Source organism: Podarcis pityusensis, assembly GCF_964106645.2.
Source record: "Podarcis pityusensis genome assembly, chromosome: 13".
NCBI classification, from domain to species: Eukaryota; Metazoa; Chordata; class Lepidosauria; order Squamata; family Lacertidae; genus Podarcis; species Podarcis pityusensis.
In genome coordinates, this window is record NC_138038.1 from 53,209,246 (window position 1) to 53,235,016 (window position 25,771).

General features: G+C 51.0%; 1 protein-coding gene across 3 annotated transcripts in view; it reads right to left on the minus strand.

Moving 5' to 3' along the window:
* The window catches only part of EPHB4 (EPH receptor B4), a 54,099-nt gene that overhangs the window by 19,935 nt on the left and 8,393 nt on the right, over positions 1 to 25,771 (minus strand). The window contains exons 2-3 of one of the 3 annotated variants that reach the window (XM_080979675.1): positions 10,794 to 10,861; positions 4,478 to 5,159 (exon numbers count right to left, since the gene is read on the minus strand). In XM_080979675.1, coding sequence (XP_080835801.1) covers positions 4,478 to 5,159; positions 10,794 to 10,861 — 750 coding nt within the window. Of the gene's footprint in view, positions 1 to 4,477; positions 5,337 to 6,453; positions 6,506 to 6,573; positions 6,746 to 10,793; positions 10,862 to 25,771 lie in introns of those variants that run through there. The other 2 variants (XM_080979674.1, XM_080979673.1) reach the window with 2 other exon arrangements.

Here is a 25,771-nt window from a genome sequence, read left to right on the forward strand (position 1 = left end):
GAACCTTAGGGCGTCAAAGGACAGAGTGTGGGAGAAGCTGTGATGATGATGTTAATAATAATAATTTTATTATGTATACCCCGCCCATCCGGCTGGGTTGCCAGACAAAAGACTCCGAGAGGAGGGAATCTGTCTGAGTCCCTGAAAGCGAGCACAGCGATCGCGGCCAACAGACACACATCCCTCTCTGACTGAGACGTGGCTCCTTCCCTGCAAACTGTTTACGTTTCCTGGTGCCTGATCCGCCGCCCTGGTTTTCTACGAAGCAAGGAATGCTGGAATGCGGTCTCTCTTCCTCGCAAGAAGGCAGCCTCTTCCACATGCTAAAACTTCGGTGGCCCCTTTTGGCACCCTGCCCGCAGATCTGGTCTCTTCTTCTTCTTCTCAAAAAGGATATCGTAGCTTAAGAACGCAAGGAGAGCGCTGCTGGGAAGCCCCCATGCAACTGGGATTCGGAAGAATCGCTGGGAGGCAGACCAGAACCATCCATGGCTAGTAGCCATCGCTAGCCCTCGCCTCCTCCATGTCTTTGCCCAATCCTCTTTTGAAGCCATCCAAGTTGGTTTCCTGTGGCAGGGAGTTCCACAGTTTAACTCTGATCTGCGCTGTGAAGAATTTTTCTTTTACCTGCCCTGAATCTCCCAGCATTCAGCTCCCACAAGTTATGGTGTCATGAGAGTGTAAGAAAAACTTTCTTCTACCCACTGTTCTTTCGTAAGCTTCCATCAAGCCGCCTCTTCCGAGCACATTTCAAAGTGTTGGTGCTGACCTTGAAAGCCCTAAACGGCCTCAAAGGCCCAGTAGATCTGAAGGAGCGTCTCCACCCCCATCGTCCAGCCCAGACACTGAGGTCCAGCTCTGAGGGCCTTCTGGCGGTTCCCTCCCTGCGAGAAGCCATGTTACAGGGACCCAGGCAGAGGGCCTTCTCAGTGGTGGCGCCCTCCCTGTGGAACGCCCTCCCTTCAGATGTCAAGGAAATAAACAGCTATCTGACTTTTAGACGACATCTGAAGGCAACCCTGTTTAGGGAAGCTTTTAATGTTTAACAGACCACTGTATTTTAATACTTTGTTGGAAGCCGCCCAGGGTGGCTGGGGAGACCCAGCCAGATGGGTGGGGTATAAATAATAAATTATTATTATTATTCCTCGCCTTTTCTCCAAGCTAAAAGTCCCCAAACACTGTATTGAGTCGCTCCATATCCCCTTGATCATGGTGGGCTGCGCTTTTCTGTATTTTTTCCAACTCTACAATATCCCTTTTGAGGCGAGGCAGCCAGAACTGCACAGAAATGTTCCCAATGCGGCCGCGCCACAGATTTGTATCTCACTTCCAAATAGGTCTAGGCAGCATACTTTGTTCTCCCCCTGCTCTCTGCTTTATCCTCACAACAGCCCTGTGAGGCTGGAGGATGGATGGCGGCTAATGAATTGAGGCTGAATCCTGACAAGACAGAAGGACTGTTTTGGGGGGACAGGGGGCGGGCAGGTGTGGGGGACTCCCTGGTCCTGAATGGGGCAACTGTGCCCCCGAATGACCAGGTGCGCAGCCTGGGAGTCATTTTGGACTCACTGCCGTCCATGGAGGCGCAGGTCAAATCTGTGTCCAGGGCAGCTGTCTTCCAGCTCCATCTGGTGAGCAGGATGAGACCCTCACTGCCCGCAGACTGTCTTGCCAGAGTGATGCATGCTCTGGTTATCTCCCGCCTGGACTACTGCCATGCGCTCTATGTGGGGCTACCTTTGAAGGTGACCCGGAAACTGCAACTAATCCAGAATGCAGCAGCTAGACTGGGGACTGGGAGTGGTCACTGAGACCACATAACACCAGTCTTGAAAGACCTCCATTGGCTCCCAGTACGTTTCCAAGCACAATTCAAAGTGTTGGTGCTGACCTTGAAAGCCCTAAACGGCCCCAAAGGCCCAGTATCCCTGGAGGAGCGTCTCCACCCCCATCGTTCTGCCCGGACACGGAGGTCCAGCTCCGAGGGCCTTCTGGCGGTCCCCTCCCTGCGAGAAGTCAAGTTACAGGGAACCAGGCAGAGGGCCTTCTTGGTAGTGGCGCCCGCCCTGTGGGAATCCCTCCCATCAAATGTCAAAGAGATAAACAACTACCTGACATTTATAAGACATTTGAAGGCAGCCCTGTTTAGGGAAGTTTTTAAGGTGTGACATTTTAATGTATTTTTAATCTTTGTTGGAAGCCGTCCAGAGTGGCTGGGGAAGCCCAGCCAGATGGGTGGGGTACAAATAATAAATTATTATTATGTGAAGTAGGTCAAGCCAAGAGGCCCTGACTGACCCCTCAAGATCCCCTCTTTCACAGCTGAGCGAGGATTCGAACCCGTGCTGGCCTACCCTTCAGGGTTGTTGTTGTGAGGGCAGAACCACTACCTGAGAACTTCTTCGATGAAAAGCAGGAGCGAAATTCAGTTCATAACCAGCGATGGGAGATTTAGAGAATGATGTTTATAGCGTGGCACTGATAACACCAAGTTTTCAGGTTCGATACCCGTATGGGACAGCTACACATTCCTGCGTTGCAGCGGGTTGGGCTAGATGACCGTCGGGGTCCCTTCCAACTCTACAATTCTATGACTCATGGCCTGGAGGGAGAAGAGTATTCTCCCTTGGTCTCACAATAGTCTTTTTCATCCATTTGAAGTCAACAGTCAGTAGATTTAGGTCAGACCCCCCCCCCCCACAAAAAAACCCCCTAAAGGCTTGAGGGAAGTCCTTGGTTATAGAATCAATAATTAACTTCACAAAGTTGTGTGCCAGAAGATCCCATGATGGCAAGTCCTGGATGGGAGCCAGAGTCCATCCTATAATGTGTTGGAAGCCACACAGAGCTGGGGCAACACAGCAAGACGGGCAGGGCATAAATAAAATAAATAAAATCTTCATCATCTTTGAACAGCGTCAGCACCGAGAGCTCAGAGTCTTGGCTACCCCTTTGCACCTTTCTGGCTTCCCATTTACTCGCCTCCTTTATTTATTTATTGCCGTCTGTGTGTTTTTATGTTGTGACATTCCCCGCAATCTGCAGACGAAGGGCAGTACAGTGGTACCTCGGTTTAAGAACTGTCCGGTTTAAGAACGATTTGGTTTGCAAACTCTGCAAAACCGGAAATAGTGTCTTGGTTTGAGAACTTCGCCTCGGTCTAAGAACGGAATCCGAATGGTGGAAGGGCACCGGCGGTGGGAGGTGTCATTAGGGAAAGCATGCCTCGGTTTAAGAACGGTTTTGGTTTAAGAACGGACATCCGGAATGGATTAAGTTTGTAAACCAACGTACCACTGTATACAGATTGAATAAATAACATTTTCCCTCCTGGGGAAAAAACTGCTCTTTAGTGCTCAATCAGAGCAAACAGGAATCTGCGTTTCCCCCAGATTGCCATTTGTTCTGCTATATCACGAAGCGCGGGTTTTCCCTTGGAAAGGAGAGGAGGTCAAGGGGGAAACTCACTGGACCCATGCTTAGAAAGCGTGGGTCAAGCGTGAAACTGTCAGGACTTGTGCTTTCTAGGCACAGCACATGGGCAAGTGTGGAGGTGCCCTGTAGGTAGGTAGGTAGGTAGGTAGGTAGATAGATAGCCGAGGGCCTTCTCGGTGGTGGCCCCCACCCTGTGGAACGCCCTCCCACCAGATGTCAAAGAGAACAACAACTATCAGACTTTTAGAAGACATCTGAAGGCAGCCCTGTTTAGAAAAGCTTTTAGTGTTTGATGCATTACTGTATTTTAACATTTTATTGGAAACTGCCCAGAGTGGCTGGGAAGCCCAGCCAGATGCGCAGGGTATAAATAAATTATTATTATTATTATTATTATTATTATTATTATTATTATTATTGATAGACGTATATAACTGAGATCAATGACGAAATACAGTCCTGCCGCGGCTTACGTTACCCTCGGGTAACGTAAACTTTGGGTTACGAAAGCGGCAAACACAGAAGTATCGGGTTTCGGCGTTCGCGCATGCACAGAAGCGACACCTCCGGTTGCGGGAAGCTTGGGATCCAGCCGGAGCTCCGGAACGGATCCCTTCCACAACCGGAGGTAAAGGTAAAGGCTCCCCTGACCATTAGGTCCAGTAGTGACCGACTCTGGGGTTGCGGCGCTCATCTCGCTTTATTGGCCGAGGGAGCCGGTGTACAGCTTCCGGGTCATGTGGCCAGCAGGACTAAGCCGCTTCTGGCGAACCAGAGCAGCGCACGGAAACACCATTTACCTTCCCACCGCAGTGGTACCTATTTATCTACTTGCACTGGTGTGCTTTCGAACTGCTAGGTTGGCAGGAGCAGGGACTGAGCAACGGGAACTCACCCCGTCACGGGGATTCGAACCGCCAACCTTCTGATCGGCAAGCCCTAGGCTCTGTGGTTTAACCCACAGCGCCACCTGCGTCCCCAACTGGAGGTACCACTGTAATAATCATAACGACGCTCCTCCTCTGCGGGGCATCCTCACCTCGGCACTTGGTGTTCTCCTCGGACGGCTCGTGTCCGGCCGCGCAGGTGCAGTCGGTGACGGTCTGTTCGGCCCACTCCCCGTCCTCGCGGCAGTACATGCTGAGCGGCCGGGCGCTGACCTTGACGGCGTTGGGCACGCACCGGCCGGCCACGGGCATGACCAGCTCGCGGGGCACCGTCTCCTGGAAGAGGGTGAAGTTGACGGTGACGGCGGGACACTTCTTGTAGAAGAGTCGGACAGAGAGCAGAGCCATGCAAGCTCCCTGGTCCTGGAAGGCGAGGTAGAAGCCGGCCTTGGAGAGGGGTCCGATCTTGAGGGTCTTGACGTTGACCTTCCCGGAGGCCTCCATGCCCGCCCGCTTGCGCGTCAGGTGCTCGGCCGCCACCGTGTCCACCTTGACGTAGGGGTTCTCCATCCAGGGCGGGAAGGACTCGGTGGCCAGGTCGCGGTCGGCCTCGTAGAAGAAGACGTTGAAGGTCTCCTTGCAGGAGCGCGTGACCTGCGGGATGGAGAAGCACTCCACCACCGTGAAGCGCAGCTCGGCGTAGACGTGCGTGGCCCCCGAGCGAGGGACGAAGGTGGTGCGCAGCCAGTTGTTCTGGTTCGGGGAGCGGACGCCGCACACCTCGAAGGTGCGGACGCTGTTCTGCTCCTCGTCCAGGCCACTCAGCTCCTCCCACTGCCACAAAGAGAGAGAGAGAGAGAGGACATTTTGAAAGTGTGTCGGGTGTTCAGAGCAACCCAAGCCGGTGGCCTTCTCGATGTTTTGGGCCACGGATCCAATTAGCCCCGTCAGCACGGCCATTTTGGAAAACTGTTCCCATCAGCCCCTGCCAGCACGGCCATTGGGTCCACACTTCCCATCAGCCCCTGTCAGCACGGCCATTGAGACCACACTTCCCATCAGCCCCTGTCAGCACGGCCATTGAGACCACACTTCCCATCAGCCCCTGTCAGCACGGCCATTGGGGCCACACTTCCCATCAGCCCCTGTCAGCACGGCCATTGGGGCCACACTTCCCATCAGCCCCTGTCAGCACGGCCATTGAGACCACACTTCCCATCAGCCCCTGTCAGCACGGCCATTGAGACCACACTTCCCATCAGCCCCTGTCAGCACGGCCATTGAGACCACACTTCCCATCAGCCCCTGTCAGCACGGCCATTGAGACCACACTTCCCATCAGCCCCTGTCAGCACGGCCATTGAGACCACACTTCCCATCAGCCCCTGTCAGCACGGCCATTGAGACCACACTTCCCATCAGCTCCTGTCAGCACGGCCATTGGGGCCACACTTCCCATCAGCCCCTGTCAGCACGGCCATTGGGGCCACACTTCCCATCAGCCCCTGTCAGCACGGCCATTGAGACCACACTTCCCATCAGCCCCTGTCAGCACGGCCATTGAGACCACACTTCCCATCAGCCCCTGTCAGCACGGCCATTGAGACCACACTTCCCATCAGCCCCTGTCAGCACGGCCATTGGGGCCACACTTCCCATCAGCCCCTGTCAGCACGGCCATTGGGTCCACACTTCCCATCAGCCCCTGTCAGCACGGCCATTGGGTCCACACTTCCCATCAGCCCCTGTCAGCACGGCCATTGAGACTACACTTCCCATCAGCCCCTGCCAGCACGGCCATTGGGTCCACACTTCCCATCAGCCCCTGTCAGCACGGCCATTGGGTCCACACTTCCCATCAGCCCCTGTCAGCACGGCCATTGAGACTACACTTCCCATCAGCCCCTGTCAGCACGGCCATTGGGTCCACACTTCCCATCAGCCCCTGCCAGCACGGCCATTGGGGCCACACTTCCCATCAGCCCCTGTCAGCACGGCCATTGAGACTACACTTCCCATCAGCCCCTGTCAGCACGGCCATTGGGTCCACACTTCCCATCAGCCCCTGTCAGCACGGCCATTGGGGCCACACTTCCCATCAGCCCATCAGCACGGCCATTGAGACTACACTTCCCATCAGCCCCTGTCAGCAAGGCCATAGGGGCCACACTTCCCATCAGCCCCTGTCAGCACGGCAATTGGGGCCACACTTCCCATCAGCCCCTGTCACCATGGCCATAGGGGCCACACTTTCTCATCAGCCTCTGCCAGCATGGCCACTTTGGAAAACAGTTCCCATCAGCCCCTGTCAGCATGGCCATTTGGGGCCACACTTCCCATCAGCCCCTGTCAGCATGGCCATTGGGGCCACACTTCCCATCAGCCCCTGTCAGCACGGCCATTGAGACCACACTTTCCATCAGCCCCTGTCAGCACGGCCATTGGGGCCACACTTCCCATCAGCCCCTGTCAGCACGGCCATTGGGGCCACACTTCCCATCAGCCCCTGTCAGCACGGCCATTTATGGCAACACTTCCCATCAGCCCCTGTCAGCACGGCCATTGGGGCCACACTTCCCATCAGCCCCTGTCAGCACGGCCATTGGGGCCACACTTCCCATCAGCCCCTGTCAGCACGGCCATTGGGGCCACACTTCCCATCAGCCCCTGTCAGCACGGCCATTGGGGCCACACTTCCCATCAGCCCCTGTCAGCACGGCCATTGGGGCCACACTTCCCATCAGCCCTTGTCAGCATGGCCATTGGGGCCACACTTCCCATCAGCCCCTGTCAGCAAGGCCATTTATGGCTACACTTCCCATCAGCCCCTGTCAGCACAGCTGTACGATGCAAAGGCCCATGGGAGTTGTAGTCCAAACCTACTGGAGGGCGCCATGTTGGGGAAGCTCTTCTCAGGGTGCCAAATAACTCCCTTTTTCTTCTCGTTTCCTGGGCTGCTCACAGTTAAATCCTGGACCCATCTACGTCTGGAGCGTTATTTCTTTTGTTCTGAGGTTTGAGCTGCTGTTTTTAATAATCTGGCTTCATCTTTAAACTGTGCTTTTAACCGTTCAGCGATCTGAAAGCCTAATGAACACACCCTGCAATAAACCAATTCGGAGGGCTTTAAAAGAGGATTTTATGTTCAGCTTCATTGGCTGACAAGTCCTGCTTGTGGGCTTCCTATAACGGGCGTCTGTTTGGCCAGTATGATGCTGGACTAGATGGGTCCCACTTTGCCCTGACCCAGATCTTTAAAAAATTTTTTTTAAAAAATATTATTAGTATTGCAGGGGGTTGGTCTAGATGACCCGCTGGCCCCCTTCCAACCCTACAGCTCTGCTGTTCTATTATTTCCTCGCCTCCCACAAACATACAGATCTCGAGGCGACGCACGAGATGCAAATAAAAAGGATTGCATGCAACAGTTTATAGAGAAGGGGAGTTTTTAAAAACAGCAGAAAACGCAGCAGAGAAACATTCGTTCAGCTGCGAAAGCTTGTTGGAATAATAAAAAAAAGTCTCCAATTGTTTCCAGAAGGAGCAGATAGCAGGCGCCGGCCAGATCCCAACAGGAATGCTGATCCACCCAGCAAGAGCCACGCTGAAAGCCCTGCTCCAAGTTACAGAGGGGATTTTGAGATCTGGAAGGGCTGCAGTCGCTCAGAACCAGAGGAAAATGCACTCTGCATACACCCAGAGGCACTCCTGCTCACCCGCTTCCACTTCCAGTCCCAAACGCACTCTGCATACACCCAGAGGCACTCCTGCTCACCCCGCTTCAGATTCCAGTCCCAAACGCGCTCTGTATACACCCAGAGGCACTCCTGTTCACCCCGCTTCCAATTCCAGTCCCAAACGCGCTCTGTATACACCCAGAGGCACTCCTGTTCACCCCGCTTCCAATTCCAGTCCCAAACGCGCTCTGTATACACCCAGAGGCACTCCTGTTCACCCCGCTTCCAATTCCAGTCCCAAACGCACTCTGTATACACCCAGAGGCACTCCTGTTTACCCCGCTTCCAATTCCAGTCCCAAACGCACTCTGTATACACCCAGAGGCACTCCTGTTCACCCCGCTTCCAATTCTGGTCCCAAACGCACTCTGTATACACCCAGAGGCACTCCTGTTCACCCCGCTTCCAATTCTGGTCCCAAACGCACTCTGTATACGCCCAGAGGCACTCCTGTTCACCCCGCTTCCAATTCCAGTCCCAAACGCACTCTGTATACACCCAGAGGCACTCCTGTTCACCCCGCTTCCAATTCCAGTCCCAAACGCACTCTGTATACACCCAGAGGCACTCCTGTTCACCCCGCTTCCAATTCCAGTCCCAAACGCACTCTGTATACACCCAGAGGCACTCCTGTTCACCCCGCTTCCAATTCCAGTCCCAAACGCACTCTGTATACACCCAGAGGCACTCCTGTTTACCCCGCTTCCAATTCCAGTCCCAAACGCACTCTGTATACACCCAGAGGCACTCCTGTTCACCCCGCTTCCAATTCTGGTCCCAAACACACTCTGTATACACCCAGAGGCACTCCTGTTCACCCCGCTTCCAATTCTGGTCCCAAACGCACTCTGTATACGCCCAGAGGCACTCCTGTTCACCCTGCTTCAGATTCCAGTCCCAAACGCGCTCTGTATACACCCAGAGGCACTCCTGTTCACCCCGCTTCCAATTCCAGTCCCAAACGCACTCTGTATACACCCAGAGGCACTCCTGTTCACCCCGCTTCCACTTCCGATCCCAAACGCACTCTGTATACGCCCAGAGGCACTCCTGTTCACCCCGCTTCCAATTCCAGTCCCAAACGCACTCTGTATACACCCAGAGGCACTCCTGTTCACCCCGCTTCCACTTCCAGTCCCAAACGCACTCTGCATACACCCAGAGGCACTCCTGTTTACCCCGCTTCCCATTCCGATCCCAAACGCACTCTGTATAGACCCAGAGGCACTCCTGTTTACCCCGCTTCTACTTCCGGTCCCAAACGCACTCTGCATACACCCAGAGGCACTCCTGCTCACCCCACTTCCCATTCCGATCCCAAACGCGCTCTGTATACACCCAGAGGCACTCCTGTTTACCCCACTTCCCATTCCGATCCCAAACGCGCTCTGTATACACCCAGAGGCACTCCTGTTTACCCCGCTTCCACTTCCGGTCCCAAACGCGCTCTGTATACCCCCAGAGGCACTCCTGTTTATGCCGCTTCCAATTCTGTTCCTAAACCTGCTGCCGCACACCACAAACGACGAGAATTTTTCGCTCTATAGGACGCACCCGACCATAGGACGCACCTTGTTTTAGAGGGGGGAGAACAAGAAAAATTCTCCCCCTCTCTGCCCAGCGCCCCTTCAGTGAAGCAGCAGGAGGCGCTGCGCAGAGAGGGGGAGAATATTTTTTTCTTGTTCTCCCCCTCTAAAACAAGGTGCCGTTCAAGGTGCGTTCAGTCGCCTTCAGGCGGCTACCTTGGAAGCCTGTAGGAGAGCGAGACGGGTCGGTGTGCACGACCCCTCTCGCTCTCCAGGCTTCAGTGAAGGCAACCCGAAGCCTCCGGAGCGCGGCGGGAGTTTCCACTGCGCTCTGGAGGCTTCAGGTTCCTTTCAACCTGCTCTTTGGGGCTGGTGTGGGGAAGCCCACCGCCAGCCCCAAAGAGCAGGTCAGGGAGCAGCGGAAAGGCGCGCGAGCTTCTTGGCTGCCAGCTTCTTTAGCCCCGCGCAACCTCTCCGGCTGGTGAGGCTGCGCACGGCTATGGCAATACGCCCACCTCCCGCCAAAGCCCACAGGAGCCGCGCACCCTTTAAGGAGCGCACGGCTCCTGCGGGCTTTTCTACGAGGAGGGAGAAGGGACTGACTGGCCGCGTCAGTCCCTTCTCCCTCCTGAGGAAAAACCCGCAAGAGCCGCGCGGAGCTTGTGGGGGGCTTTTCCCGCCTGCCTCCCCCCTGCATTCGCCCCATAGGACGCACACACATTTCCCCTTCATTTTTTGGCGGGGAAAAAGTGCGTCCTACAGAGCGAAAAATACGGTAACGGTCTCTGGGTTTCTCAACCTGCTTTCCCCTCACTCCCTTGACAAAAGTTGAGAAGTTTCACATTTAAAATAAAAAACTTTCTTGCTCAGGGTTTCCTGCACGGCAGACATTTGGGCTACGATTATTTCTATTATTTCTTCCCACCCACCTAGCAGACCTTGGCCCCGACTCTCTGAGCTGACGGGAGGCATGAGGCAACGTGGACCCGAGGGAGGTCAGGGACTTTCATTATCTATTGATTTTTGAATGTTATTGTTATTCATGTTTTCATACTGTATTTTATGCTGCTTTTATAATTAAGTGTTTTAAATTTGTTGTTAGCCGCCCTGAGCCCAGTTTTTGAACCGGGAAGGGCTGGGTATAAATAAAATAAAATAAAAATAATAATTATTATTATTATTATCCCACCTTCCCGCTGCCTCACCTGCCCATCCGCAGGATACGTCATCCATCGAAGGTCCACGGTCTCCAACTTGGTGTTCATAAGACTCTCTGAAAAAGAGAGAGAGACAGGATTTGATTGATGTTGGAGTGAGAACGAGTTGAGAAATAAGACTATGAGCACATATTGATATAGGAATGTATTAGATATATACAATAACAAGAGTACATTCATTTGTAAAAAAGGAATATACAACAGGAAAGACAGGAAGTCTAGTGTGTTGGTGTGTATATGATTTGGGGGGGAATTGTTTTTGTTTTTTCTCCTTTTTTTGTTTCATTTTCTTTCTAGGTATATAAAATTTGTATATAATTTTTGTACACATGTTGGAAATTATAGTAAGTCCTGTAATGTAATAGGACAACGTTTACCGATGTAATATAAGAATGTTAACAAATAAATAAAATGCAAATTCAAAAAGAAAGAAAGAGAGACAGAAAAGCTGAGAATTCTGACATTCATTATTTTATTTTTGCCAGGATTCGACTTGCACAGAACGTTGCGACAGAGAGAACTGGAAGAGGTTAATGATCTACGGAGGAATGCAGGAACTGCAGTCCCGGGGGGCCGAATGCCATTCCCCACCTGGCCCTTGGACGCCTCCCCTAGTAGCCAACACCCTTTACTGGCCCTGCTTTGTATAGCACTTGAGTTTATTTGCCACCAAATCGTTTTGCAAGCTTTCGAGCGCCACAGAACTCTTTGTCACCTCTTGATGAGGAGTTCTGTGTAACTGGAGAATATGATGAAAACGATGTATAGATGGTATATGTGTCCTCTCCTCCATGCTTTTTAACATCTATATGCAGCCGCTGGGAGAGATCATCAGGGGGTTTGGGCTGGGTGTCCATCAATATGCGGATGACACCCAGCTCTACCTCTCTTTTAAATCGGAACCAGTGAAGGCGTTGAAGGTCCTGTGTGAGTGTCTGGAGGTACTTAGAGGATGGATGGCAGCTAAGAGATTGAGGTTGAATCCTGGCAAGACAGAAGTACTGTTTTTGGGAGACAGGAGGCAGGCAGGTGTGGGGGACTCCGTTCCTGAATGGGGCAACTGTGCCCCCGAAGGACCAGGTGCGCAGCCTGGGAGTCATTTTGGACTCACCACTGTCCATGGAGGCACATGTCCATTCTGTGTCCAGGGCAGCTGTTTACCAGCTCCATCTGGTGCGCAGGATGAGACCCTCCCTGCCCGCAGACTGTCTGGCCAGAGTGGCGCATGCTCTGGTTATCTCCCGCTTGGACTACTGCAACACACTCTACATGGGGCTACCTTTGAAGGTGACCTGGAAACTGCAACTAATCCAGAATGCGGCAGCTAGACTGGGGACTGGGAGACCACATAACACTAGTCTTGAAAGACCTCCATTGGCTCCCAGTACGTTTCCAAGCACAATTCAAAGTGTTGGTGCTGACCTTGAAAGCCCTAAACGGCCCCAAAGGCCCAGCAGACCTGAAGGAGCGTCTCCACCCCCATCGTCCAGTCCAGACACTGAGGTCCAGCGCCGAGGGCCTTCTGGCGGTTCCCTCCCTGCGAGAAGCCAAGTTACAGGGAACCAGGCAGAGGGCCTTCTTGGTGGTGGCACCCGCCCTGTGGAACACCCTCCCACCAGATGTCAAAGAGAAAAATAACTACCAGACTTTTAGAAGACATCTGAAGGCAGCCCTGTTTAGGGAAGTTTTTAATGTTTAATAGGTTATTGTATTTTAGTGTTTTGTTGAAAGCCGCCTAGAGTGGCTGGGGAAACCCAGCCAGATGGGCAGGGTATAAATAATCAATTATTATAATTATTATATTATATGACACCTGTGAAATTAGCTAAAATGTATAAGACAAATAGCAAATGTTGGAAACGTAAAGAAAAAGAAGGAACATTTTATCATATGTGGTGGGAATGTAAAAAAGTAAAGGACTTCTGGGGAATGATATATAAAGAGATGAAAAAGATGTTGAAATATACATTTTTTAAAAAACCAGAAGCCTTTTTTACTCAGTCAGGATATTAATAGGCAAGATGGTAAATTGATTTTATATGCAACAACAGCGGCAAGAGTGTTGTTAGCTCAGAAATGGAAGCAAGAAGAAATTCCGACAAAGGAAGAATGGCAGACAAAATTAATGGACTACGCAGAATTGGGCAAAATGAGAGGAAGGATTTGAAACCTGCGGGACCAGAGATTCACAGAAGAAGTATATGAATTATTTGAAGAGCAATTGTAATCAACAAATTACGCTAGTAGGACTACAAGAAGTTTTGTAAGGAAAAACCTATGACACGTTACAAACTGGAAAAGAACAGTTATATTAGTCATGAGATTTAAAAGTAATAGGGAAAATAAGAAATGTATATTAAGTGATTAGATTGGAAAATTTTCAGACGAGATTGATGGAAGTCCAAAAATTTGTATACGATGTATAAGTATGTTTACTTATTGTTGAAAACGATACGTTAAAATTAATAAAAAATGATGTATAAGAAGAGTTCTGTGTAACTGGGAAGCTTGCGCACATCCTATAAAGCCACTGCCCTAATGCGGATTTGGGGATTACGGGTCAACAGGCTTTCAGGGTCAAAATGTTATCTTAGTAAAAAACAAGCCATCTAAATCCCTTAAATCTCAACCTTCGGGAAAGTTTGCGTTTCTCGTTAAAAGGGCAAATCGCCGGGACAATAAATGTTGACGTTTTGAGGTTCGGCGTTACAGATCAGTCACTGATCTCACTGCTCAAGGTGCAAATTATTATAATCATTAACGATGAGGGTGATTATTTTATTATTCGCACCCTGCCCATCTAAGTTGCCCCAACATATATAAAAATATATTTGCTTTTGGCAAACGCTGGAGTCGCCCATCTTCACCCCAAAGGCATTGGTCACCAGTGAATTGTGTGTTTTTCAAGGCCCACGCCAATTCCCAAGACTGCAATTTCTTTTAACGGTTTCTAATTCTGAATTTTAACCTGCCGCATCCCTCCCGGGGCACCTGCTGGTGAAGCAACAGACATCATATTACTAACCAATAATAATAATTAATAATCATAATAACGGGTGCTGGCGGACTTTCTGTGGTTTATTTAGCAACGCATCCGCACAGATGGCAAATTGCATCCAAAATATGATTTCATCCGGCGATGGTTTTGATTACGCGAGTTCTAGATCCGCTGTTTAGGCTCTTATCTATCCCGCTAAATATCCCTTTTAACATTTCTCTTTATATCTTTCATTTCCTGACCCTGTATCCCTGACCTGTGAGTTTGCCTCCCTTTCGCTGGAATACGTACGCCGTTCGTCTTGTTTTACGTTTAATGAAATTTAACGCTTTAAAAGAGTCTCTTGAATCAGGTCGCGAGGCAAGATATCTCCAATGTTATCGATTCAGACGCCTGCTTGCTTGAGGAAATGCAAGTCAGGAAGGTTTTTTTCTTTGCAGGGGTTTGTGTTTTCTTTATTCTTTGTGTCTTTTAAGACATGTTAAAAGCCTCGCGGTTTATAAATCTGCCTGTCCACCTGTTGAGTTTGGAAAAAATGGGGGGAGCAGGAGGATGGGGCATTTTTGGGGGGGATGGAATCTGTGAATCCAGGATGCCTGGGTCCTCTGAAGGAGGAGCAGATCAGAGCTTCATTCCCGTCTCCTCCTCACGAGGAAGCCGCAAGACGTTACCTTAAAAGTGTTCAAAAGCAAGGCATTGCAAAGGAAGATGGGAGTGCACAATGAACGCAGCAATATTAACAACAGCAACGAAGTATTATTCCTTCCTAGAATCGCAGACCTGGAAGGGACACCGGAGGGTCATCCAGATCAACCCCCCTGCAATGGAGCAATCTCAACACACGGTCTCCCATCTAATTTTAAACCGGGCCAGACCCTGCTTAGCTTTGCAAACGCGCCAGCAGGCTCATCGCCCCAGCACTTAAAACCGTTTCAAAACAAAACCTTGTTAAAGGAGGTCAGACGCGGAATAGGCATTTAAAACAGGCATTCGGAAGGGAACAAAATTGCATCTTAAACAAGAGAGAGCGTCTCTGCTGCCGTTGCTGCCAAAGGTCCCCTTTTATAAATTGTACCTTCTCACTGAGTGACAGCCGCAGATGTTGGGTGCAATTCATTTTTAAAGGGTGCAAATTCCCAAGAGAATTTGCTTCATATAATATCTATCTACCTATGCAGATGACACAACCTTGATGGCAGAAAGTGAGGAGGAATTAAAGAACCTTTTAATGAGGGTGAAAGAGGAGAGCGCAAAATATGGTTTGAAGCTCAACATCAAAAAATTGAAGATCATGGCCACTGGGCCCATCACCTCCTGGCAAATAGAAGGGGAAGAAATGGAGGCAGTGAGAGATTTTACTTTCTTGGGCTCCATGATCACTGCAGATGGTGATAGCAGTCACGAAATTAAAAGACGCCTGCTTCTTGGGAGAAAAGCAATGACAAACCTAGACAGCATCCTAAAAAGCAGAGATATCACCTTGCCAACAAAGGTCCATATAGTTAAAGCTCTGGTTTTCCCAGTAGTGATGTATGGAAGTGAGAGCTGGACCATCAAGAAGGCTGATCGCCGAAGAATGGATGCTTTTGAATTCTGGTGCTGGAGGAGACTCTGGAGAGTCCCATGGACTGCAAGAAGATCAAACCTCTCCATTCTGAAGGAAATCAGCCCTGAGTGCTCACTGGAAGGACAGATCCTGAAGCTGAGGCTCCAAGACTTTGGCCACCTCAGGAGAAGAGAAGACTCCCTGGAAAAGACCCTGATGTTGGGAAAGATGGAGGGCACAAGGAGAAGGGGACAACGGAGGACGAGATGGTGGGACAGTGTTCTCGAAGCTACCAGCATGAGTTTGACCAAACTGCGGGAGGCAGTGGAAGACAGGAGGGCCTGGAGTGCTCTGGTCCAGGGGGTCAGGAAGAGGCGGACATGACTAGACAACTAAACAACAACAAAAATCTATCTATCTATCTATCTATCTATCTATCTATCTATCTATGCACCTTGCCAGCCAGGTGGTCCAGAAATCCGGGCTGAAATCCACACCCACAAAACCCCTGATCTTGTTTTTTCACACAGACCAAAAAGGAAAAAAAAAACCGCTGAGCCAATTCCCGTTCCCTCTCCCCTCGCACAATTGCACGAGGTTCTGGGAACGGCGCTGACTCCCAAAGGGTCAAAGGTGGTCACTCGGTGGCGGCATATTTATAAAAAGCCGGACTCGCGTCATTTCCTCAAACAGCCTCTGCGGCTGCCGCCACCGCCCAGGGCTAGGAAGACAACTCCCACCATTTCACCGACACACGTGCCCCCCCCTTACATCATCTGCATCTGACGCCTCCCTGTCCCCCTTTATCTGCTTTCTGGAATTTTTTATTTTAAAAAGTCCTTCTCCGACGTGCCGTTCAACTGCGGAACTCCCTCCCACAGGAATAACCGGGCGGCTTCAGAAGAGGGTTTTTCCTTTTCCCCACGGGGACGCAACTCTGCTGCACGAGAGTCCTCCCCGCTTCAGTTGTGCAAAGTGAAGCACACAGTTAGCCTGCGGAACTCCCTCCCACTTGAGGCAGCCACTTTAAAAAAGAGGACCATTAAGGAGAGGGCTGTCCACAAACTACTAGCCAGGATGGCTATACTACGTCCTGCACAACTGGAGGCAGCAAGGCGACCGAATGCCGGAAACCGCAGGAGGGGAGAGCGGGTCTTGGGTTCGAATCCTGATTGAGGATTTTAGGGCAGCTGGTCGGCCACTTTGAGGGCAGGATGCAGGTGGTCCAGGGACCTGATCCGGCTAAAGCTTCTTACCTTCTTAACAACCCCCCCAGCTCCCCTCAATGCAAACCAGGGTGTGTGTGTGTTTGCTCACAAAAAAAATTCTTGGTTCATGGTGGCAAAGGGATGGATACCTGAAGAGGGCTCTCTGCCTCTGCCAAGGTCTCCCGAGAAAACAAAAGGGCCCTTTGTTTGAGCAAGCCCCCCGCCCACCCTTTCTCCCCCATGTTGGAAGGGGAGGGGGGTCTCAAAAGCGCGACTTGAGCAGAGGACCACGGGAGTCAAGATGGGAAAGGGTTTTGCGAATGCAAGAAGAGCTCGCTGGATCAGGGCCCCAGCTAGGCCAGCATCCTGGCCAACCGGACACTGCAATGGGAAACCCAGAAAGCAGGATTTGAAGAAGAAGAAGAAGAAGAAGAAGAAGAAGAAGAAGAAGAAGAATTAATATTTATACCCGGCCCATCTGGCTGGGCGTCCCCAGCCACCCTGGGCGGCTTCCAACAGAATATTAAAATGCAGTAATGCGTCAAACATTAAAAGCTTCCCTAAACAGGGCTGCCTTCAGATGTCTTCTAAAAGTCAGATAGTTGTTTATTTCCTTGACATCTGGTGGGAGGGCGTTCCACAGGGTGGGTGCCACCACCGAGAAGGCCTTCTGTCTGGTTCCCTGTAACTTGGCTTCTCGCAGGGAGGGAACCGCCTGAAGGCCCTCAGAGCTGGACCTCAGTGTCCGGACAGACACTCCTTCAGGTCTACTGGGCCTTTGAGGCCGTTTAGGGCTTTAAAGGTCAGCAGGTGCTGTGGTTAAACCACAGAGCCTAGGACTTGCTGATCAGAAGGTCGGCGGTTCGAATCCCCGCGACGGGGTGAGCTCCGGTTGCTCAGTCCCTGCTCCTGCCAACCTAGCAGTTCGAAAGCATGTCAAAGTGCAAATAGATAAATAGGTACTGCTCCGGCGGGAAGGTAAACGGCGTTTCTGTGCGCTGCTCTGGTGCGCCAGAAGCGGCTTAGTCATGCTGGCCACATGACCTGGAAGCTGTACGCCGGCTCCCTCGGTCAGTAAACCGAGTTGAGTGCTGCAACCCCAGAGTCGCTCACTACTGGACCGAATGGTCAGGGGTCCGTTTACCTTTACCAACACTTTGAATTGTGCTCGGAAATGTACTGGGAGCCAATGTAGGTCTTTCTGGACCGGTGTTATGTGGTCTCCCAGTCCCCAGTCTAGCTGCCACATTCTGGATTAATTGTAGTTTCCGGGTCACCGGGTTCGAGTCCTGGTTGTTGTTGTTTTGCCACTGTCTTGCCACACAGCCTTTGGCCAATCCACTTCCCTGTTCCCAGTTCTCCCAAACAGGGGAAAGACAGCCGAAACGAAGAGGGGGTCTTCCTCGCAGGGGGGTTGTCGAGAGGGCCAAAATGCCACAAAACCAATAAATTGCATTTTTAAAAAAAAAACAAAAAATTGCTTAATTAGCTGGTTTTCTGCTGAACCAACAGATTCAAGCTGCGAGAAAGGAGACTGGAATAATTTTCTGATGGGCACGTTCTGTGTTGGATGTGCAAGGTAACAAACGCAGTCTGGGAAACGATATGTAACGAGTTGGGAAAAAATGTTTAAAATAACATTTGTGGGGAAAAACAGAGGCTTAGGTATTTTAGGCACAGAGATTCCGAAAGAGCAGAAAAGATTATTTATGTAGACTGCAGCAAGAATATTACTGGCCCAGAGATGGAAAGAAAATAAGGTTCCAACCAGAGAACGGCTGATGAAGACAATGGTCTATGCCGAAATGGCGAAACTGACCGTGAGAATCAGAGATCAGGACAAGAAGAAATTTACGAAAGAATGGGGGGGGGGAATTATAGTCTATTTAAGAGAACGTCTTAAGCAGTAAAGGGACTGGAGTAATACTTGTGAAGGGCAAAATATATTGGGAAAGTTAATAATAGATACAACAAATTGGGGGGGGGGAATGAAAAGTTGAATAAAAAAGGGATGGTCAAGGGATTCTGAGAATCCTAAATGTAAAGGTGATTGGTATTGTTTAAATCTGAGATTCCTGCGTTGCAGAGGGGGTTCAGCTGGATGACCTTTGGGGTCCCCCTTCCGACTCTACGGATCTAGCTAGTTGGTTTTGTTTTTTCCCTCTCTGGGAGCCATTCTGTCTCCACCAGGAGCCCTCAGGTCCTGACATTACACCGCCTGCCCCCCCCAAAAATCTCCATTTCCTTCCTCGCCCTCCCCTCCGGCTTAGCCAATTCCTCCCCACCTGCCAGAAACTCTCCAGTCTGCCCCCCCCTCCTGGAGGGCTCAGAGTTCGAGAAGATGCAAATTACACCCCCAAAAAAATAAACCCCACCCAAAAAAACCAGGCATCCCCTGCTCCTTTTGCCCCCCATCCCAATTCGATGGACCAGACTAGATACAGAGGAAATTGGAAACAAAAGGAAGATTTTCCTCCTTCCTTCCTGTTTAACTCGCCCCCCCCCCCGCAATCGCTGACTTTCTCGCCCCCACCCACAAGATAAGCAAATAAGGGTGGGTGCCAGCAGGGAACTCTGGGTAATTACAGGGCGCCTCCGAGTTGCGACGCCCCAGGGGCCAAGGGGAGTGGGACGGGGGCCAAGTGGAAAATCATTAGGAGGCAGCTGGAGGGCGGAGGCGAAGGATGGGTGTCTGGGGGTGTTTCCACACTCCAGGCACCCTGCATATTTGGCATAAGACGGTGGCGGGACACCTGTTTGGCATGCAGAAGGCCCTTTCGAAACCAGCCTCCTCGGCCATGAGGACTAGGAACCTGGTTTGTTTTATAACAATAATACTATAATAATTTTTATTTATACCCCGCCCTCCCCAGCCAAGGCCGGGCTCAGGGCGGCTAACAAGCAATAATAAAAGCAAGTTGAATCAATACAGCTTAAAAACAAGATTAAAATACAACATTAAAATATTGAAACATTACAATATTAAAATGTAGCCTCATCACAGGAGGAGAAAGGAAAAAAGAAAAAAGAAAGAGGGGGAGGGAATCAAATTGGCTCCAAGCCAAAGGCCAGGCGGAACAACTCTGTCTTATAGGCCCTGCGGAAAGAGATCAGATCCTGCAGGGCCCTGGTGTCATGAGGCAGAGCGTTCCACCAAGCCGGGGCCAGTACTGAAAAGGCCCTGGCTCTGGTTGAGGCTAATCTGACTTCCTTAGGGCCCGGGACCTCTAGGGTGTTGCTATATATGGACCTTGAGGCTCTCTGTGGGGCATACCAGGAGAGGTGGTCCCGTAGGTACGAGGGTCCTAGGCCGTGAAGGGCTTTAAAGGTCAAAACCAGCCCCTTAAATCTGACCCTTTACTCCACCGGGCGCCAGTGCAGCTGGAAAAGCACTGGGTGAATATGCTCCCATGGCAGAGACCCCGTGAGGAGCCTCGCTGCAGCATTCTGCACCCGCTGGAGTTTCTGGGACAGCTTCAAGGGCAGCCCTGCGTAGAGCGAATTACAGTAGTCAAGCCTGGAGGTGACCGTCGTGTGGATCACTGTGGCCAGATCAGGGCGGGTCTGGCCTCAGCTCAGGGGCAAGAGAGCCTGCCTTGAGTGCAGAAGGGCCGGGGGGGGGGAGTTCAATCCCTGGTGGCGTCTGCGGGTTGGGAGGGGAGGGTTTCGACCGGGCTGGGGGGGGGGGGAATGACGCACTGCTGCCAGTCCGAGCAGACATTACTGAGCTAGGTAGGGCACAACGGGTCTGGATCAGTAAAGCCCGCTTCCGAGGGGAAATAAAGACTGCTTGGTAGACCTGTAGTAATAATAATAATAATAATAATAATAATAATAATAATAATATTTATTTATTTGTTTGTTTATTATTTATACCCCGCCCATCTGGCTGGGCTTCCCCAGCCACCCTGGGCGGCTTCCAACAAAACGCTAAAATACAATAACCTAGTAAACATTAAAAGCTTCCCTGAACAGGGCTGCCTTCAGATGTCTTCTAAAAGTTTGGTAGTTGTTTTCCTCTTTGACATCTGGTGGGAGGGCGTTCCACAGGGTGGGGGCCACCACCGAGAAGGCCCTCTGCCTGGTTCCCTGTAGCTTTGCCTCTCGCAATGAGGGAACCGCCAGAAGGTCCTCAGAGCTGGACCTCAGTGTCCAGGCTGGATGATGGGGGTGGAGACGCTCCTTCAGGTCTACTGGGCCTTTGAGGCCATTTAGGGCTTTCAAGGTCAGCACCAACACTTTGAATTGTGCTCGGAAACGTCCTGGGAGCCAATGAAGGTTTTTCAGGACCAGTGTTATGTGGTCCCGGTGGCCACTCCCAGTCACCAGTCCAGCTGCCGCATTCTGGATTAATTGCAGTTTCTGGCTCACCTTCAACGGGAGCCCCACATAGAGCGCATTGCAGTAGTCCAAGCGAGAGATAACTAGAGCATGCGCCACTCTGGCTAGACATTCTGCAGGCAGATAGGGTCTCATCCTGCGTACCAGATGGAGCTGGAAGACAGCTGCCCTGGACACAGAATTGACCTGAGTCTCCATGGACAGCGGTGAGTCCAAAATGACTCCCAGGCTGCGCACCTGGTCCTTCGGGGGCACAGTTGCCCCATTCAGGAGCAGGGAGTCCCCCACACCCACCTGCCCCCTGTCCCCCCAAAACAGTCCTTCTGTCTTGTCAGGATTCAACCTCAATCCATTAGCCGCCATCCATCCTCCAACCGCCTCCAGACACTCACACAGGACCTTCACCACCTTCACTGGTTCCGATTTGAAAGAGAGGTAGAGCTGTAAGACGAAGGCTGCACCAGCGCTTTCTGCATTGTGCGGGGTTGGGCTGGATGACCTTTGGGGTTCCCCTTCCGCCCCTACACAACTCTACAGCAAAGGATTTTTCCGGGGGAGCCAGGGCTGTTTTTAAATCCTGCTAGCAACACGCCGACAAGGCCTAACAGCAGATGCGGCAGTGGAAAGTTTCCGTAAATCTCCCCGTGCAACGGACTTTGCACGGCATACACAGCCCCCACCCCATAGCAGACACCCTCTCCCCGATGCTGAGCGGCTTCGTTGCAGCCCGCCCCCTGCCAAACAACCCCCACCCACCCATCAGCCCACACTCATTCCTGCCTAAATCCGTCCCAGATGTGCAAGGATGTGACTATACAAAGGGCGCCCCCCAAATGAGGATTCAGAAAAGAACGGGCCGGGGGGGCGGGGGACGACCCACACGTGCCAGGACTCCTGGGTTCCCTGGAAAGCAAATGGGGCCCAGATTTTCTATGCAGGTTGCAGCAGGTTGAACAGGCAGCCGAGTCTTTGAATACTTATATTTCATTATTGCATATTTATGTGCTTTCCCCCCCCTCTCCGAGCAGCTCAAAAGGGAATCTACGTGGTTCTCTCCTCGGTCCTCACCTAACCCCAACAACCACAGCCCTGCAAGGGGCTGAGAGGAGCCCCTAAGGTCACGCCCAGCGGGCTTCAGGGCCACCGGGTGGCGAGTTCGAATCCTGACCTCTCCCAGGCCCGGGTCCTCCGACACTCATTGCACCGAACTGCCTTTCACACAGCCATCCTCCTTCCCCCCAAACCAAAGCGCCAACTTAATCGGAAGGCAAGAGGGCCGGCCGTTGCTCAGTTGGGTAAGAGCACCTGCTTGGAATGTAGAAGGGTCCCAGGTGCAAATCCCTCCGACGGCAGGGCGCTGCTGCCAGCCAGTGTAGGCTAGCTGTCTGGGGCTTTCCATCCACGGTTGCAAGTCCCAACTCCCACTGCTCCTGGCCAGCAAAACTCGAATTTGGAAATCGTTTTTCCAAATCTTCTAATTGCATTATGCATTTTCGTATCATTACCAGCTACAGCGGCCTCCGACGAGAGAAGTTTCGATATATTAAAACAAATTAAGTCTTTCTTTCAATCAACAACGGCTCAAGAACGCCTAAACGGTTTAGCAGTGATAAATGTAAACCACGATAAGGTGAAGTTGCTTGATTTTTCAAGAATTCACAGAAAAGAAAGCTAGGAAAGCATGCACAAAATATGGTCTGAATCTCAACATCAAAAAAACGAAGATCATGGCCACTGGGCCCATCACCTCCTGGCAAATAGAAGGGGAAGAAATGGAGGCAGTGAGAGATTTTACTTTCTTGGGCTCCATGATCACTGCAGATGGTGACAGCAGTCACGAAATTAGAAGACGCCTGCTTCTTGGGAGAAAGGCGATGGCAAACCTAGACAGCATCTTAAAAAGCAGAGACATCACCTTCCCAACAAAGGTCCATATAGTTCAAGCTCTGGTTTTCCCAGTCGGGATGTATGGAAGTGAGAGCTGGACCATCAAGAAGGCTGATCGCCAAAGAATGGATGCTTTTGAATTCTGGTGCTGGAGGAGACTCTTGAGAGTCCCATGGACTGCAAGAAGATCAGACCTCTCCATTCTGAAGGAAATCAGCCCTGAGTGCTCACTGGAAGGACAGATCCTGAAGCTGAGGCACCAGTACTTTGGCCACCTCATGAGAAGAGAAGACTCCCTGGAAAAGACCCTGATGTTGGGAAAGATGGAGGGCACAAGGAGAAGGGGACGACAGAGGACGAGATGGTGGGACAGTGTTCTCGAAGCGACCAGCATGAGTTTGACCAGACTGCGGGAGGCAGTGGAAGACAGGAGGGCCTGGTGTGCTCTGGTCCAGGGGGTCACAAAGAGGCGGACACCACTAAACAACTAAACAACAACAACTTAAAATAATCCTTTTCCCTATGTGTTTTTAAAAAGCACTATTGTATTATTTTCCATTTCGTCCTTATACGCAAATACGGTTCAAGCCTTGAAATGAAATTATTTGTCAGCTGTAGACCAGAGACATCAGGCGGAAGGGACCTCGATGTACCGCTAGCCTGGCTTGGGAGTATCGCAGCCTAGTGTAAAAGGAGAGCGTGCAGGATCAGGTCCAAGAAGGTCCATCTAAGTCCGGCCTCCTGCTCCCGCAGTGGCCAAATACCCCTTAGAACTTGGGAATCTAAGATAGACTGGCTCTGGAGCTGGAGGCTCCATTAGGACCTCAGAAGAGCCCGGCTGCAGGATCAGGCCCATGGCCCATCTGGTCCAGCATCCTATTCTTTTTTTTCTTTTTTTTTAATGATATTTATTAAAGTTTCAGAAAAGATTACAAAAATAAGAAAAAGGAAAAGGAAAAAAGAGAATACAAAATACCGAAAAATAAAAACAATTAAAAACAAATCAATCTTTCCATGTCTTGTCTTTCATTTCCTTGTTTCCCTGACCTCCTCACACCTCCCTTTTTTGTATTCCAGTTCAGTTAGTTAATTCAGCAAATCCTTTCCCTCTTTGTTTTTATCTTAATCCTTTATCTTAATATATTATAACTTTGGATTCTCACCTACTAACAATCCATTTTTACATACTCCTTTATAACATTGCTGCTAAAACCACTTAACTTCATTCCGACATCATTCTAACATTCATTAATTTTGCAGTATTTCTGTAAATAGTCTTTAAATTTCTTCCAGTCTTCTTCCACCGACTCTTCTCCCTGGTCTCGGATTCTGCCAGTCATTTCCGCCAGTTCCATATAGTCCATCACCTTCAACTGCCATTCTTCCAGGGTGGGTAGATCTTGTGTCTCAGCATCCTATTCTTAAAGGGGCTGCCGAAAAGACGCCCATTGTGGCAGGATCCGAACCCAAGAGCAGAAGTCTCCCCTCTCGCCATCCCCGCCAGCTAACATGCAAAAGCATCGCTGCCTCTGACCGGCGGGCCTGATCCTCCGCAAACTTCTCCGATCCTCCGCCAAAGCCACCCAGTGGCAGGGAGTTCCACAGGCTTAACTACGCACTGCATGAAAGAAGCGGAGGGGCAGAGCGCAGCCATTGCGGCTAGTAGCTTTCGACAGTCGCCGCATGTGTTTTTCCCCGCTTGCCTTTTCCTTAAATTAAAAAAAAAAAAAGCGCCACAAGGCAGGGGGATTCGAACCCGCAACCGGGCGCGCTAACCACTAGGCCGTCCAGCTCGCAGCCGGCTCCTCCAGAGTCGCAAGCAGGGTGGGAGAAAGGGAGAGAAGCCATCGCCACGCCCTGCCCTGCGTGCGTGGAGACTTTTTATTAATTAAATCCAGGGCACGGCTCCCAGCGCACTCGTTAATGCGCTCCTCGCATGGTTTAATTACAGCCGCGTCCTGCCCCCGTGGGCAGAGAGAGGGGGGCCCAGGTGTCTGCGCGCCCCATAAACGCTCCTTTTAATAGCCCCCCTCGGAAAAAGAAAAACGCGTTGTGCCATTCCTTCCCCAGGCCTGGGCAGGTCTGGAAAAGGCAGGGTGTGACGGAGGAACATCACAATCGAACCCACAACAAAAGCTTCGCTTGGCTTCTGTGCCAAGGCCAGACCTACCCCCCCCCCAAAAAACCCAATTATCTCACCGCCCCCCATTTCGCAAGACGCAATGCAGGGAGCCTCTGCCCTCACCCTGCCTGCCTTGGAATCGCAGCCCTGCAGGATGAGGCCAGCATCCTGTTCCCGCAGTGGTGCCCTTGAAGCAGGATTCGAACGCAAGACCCGCTCTCCTCCCTTCCTGCGGTTCGCGGCAACTGCGATTCGGCACCGTCGCCGCCTCCGACCTCGGAGCCATCCATCTGCCCGATCCTCTTTTATTTTTTTATAAAAAACTTATTGATTTCCGCAAAATTATAAACAAAACAAAACAAACATGGATCATAACCTTATTCAAATTACACTTATTAAGATTGTTAATTGACTTCCTCGCTTCCCCTTGGTTGAATTTCCATGCACTTCCTTTGAACGGTTTTCCACATCTATCCTCTTTTAAAGACGTCCGGTTCGGTGGCCGACGCTTCCTTCTTGTGGCAAGGAGTTCCGCAGTTTAACGGCGCATCGCTGCGTTTGGGGAGTTAGCAGGAGAGAGCGAAGGGCTCACAGGCTCTCCAGAGGCAGCGGTTGCTGCGCCGGATGCGGCCCTTTCAGTCGCACGCTGTAAGATTTTGCGCAACGTGAATTCTCCAGTCAAATTTGGCTTGGGAAGTTCCAGTTCCTGGATCCGTCCACCTGTCCTGGGGAGGACAGAAAGCGAGGAAAGGAAAAGGGACTGTATTTTGCACCCAAGCCCCAATCCTGTGCTGCAAGAAGGAACTTTTGTTTATCTGTTCTGAATCTTGCAACACTCAGCTTTCTGATCTTACGAGAGAGAAA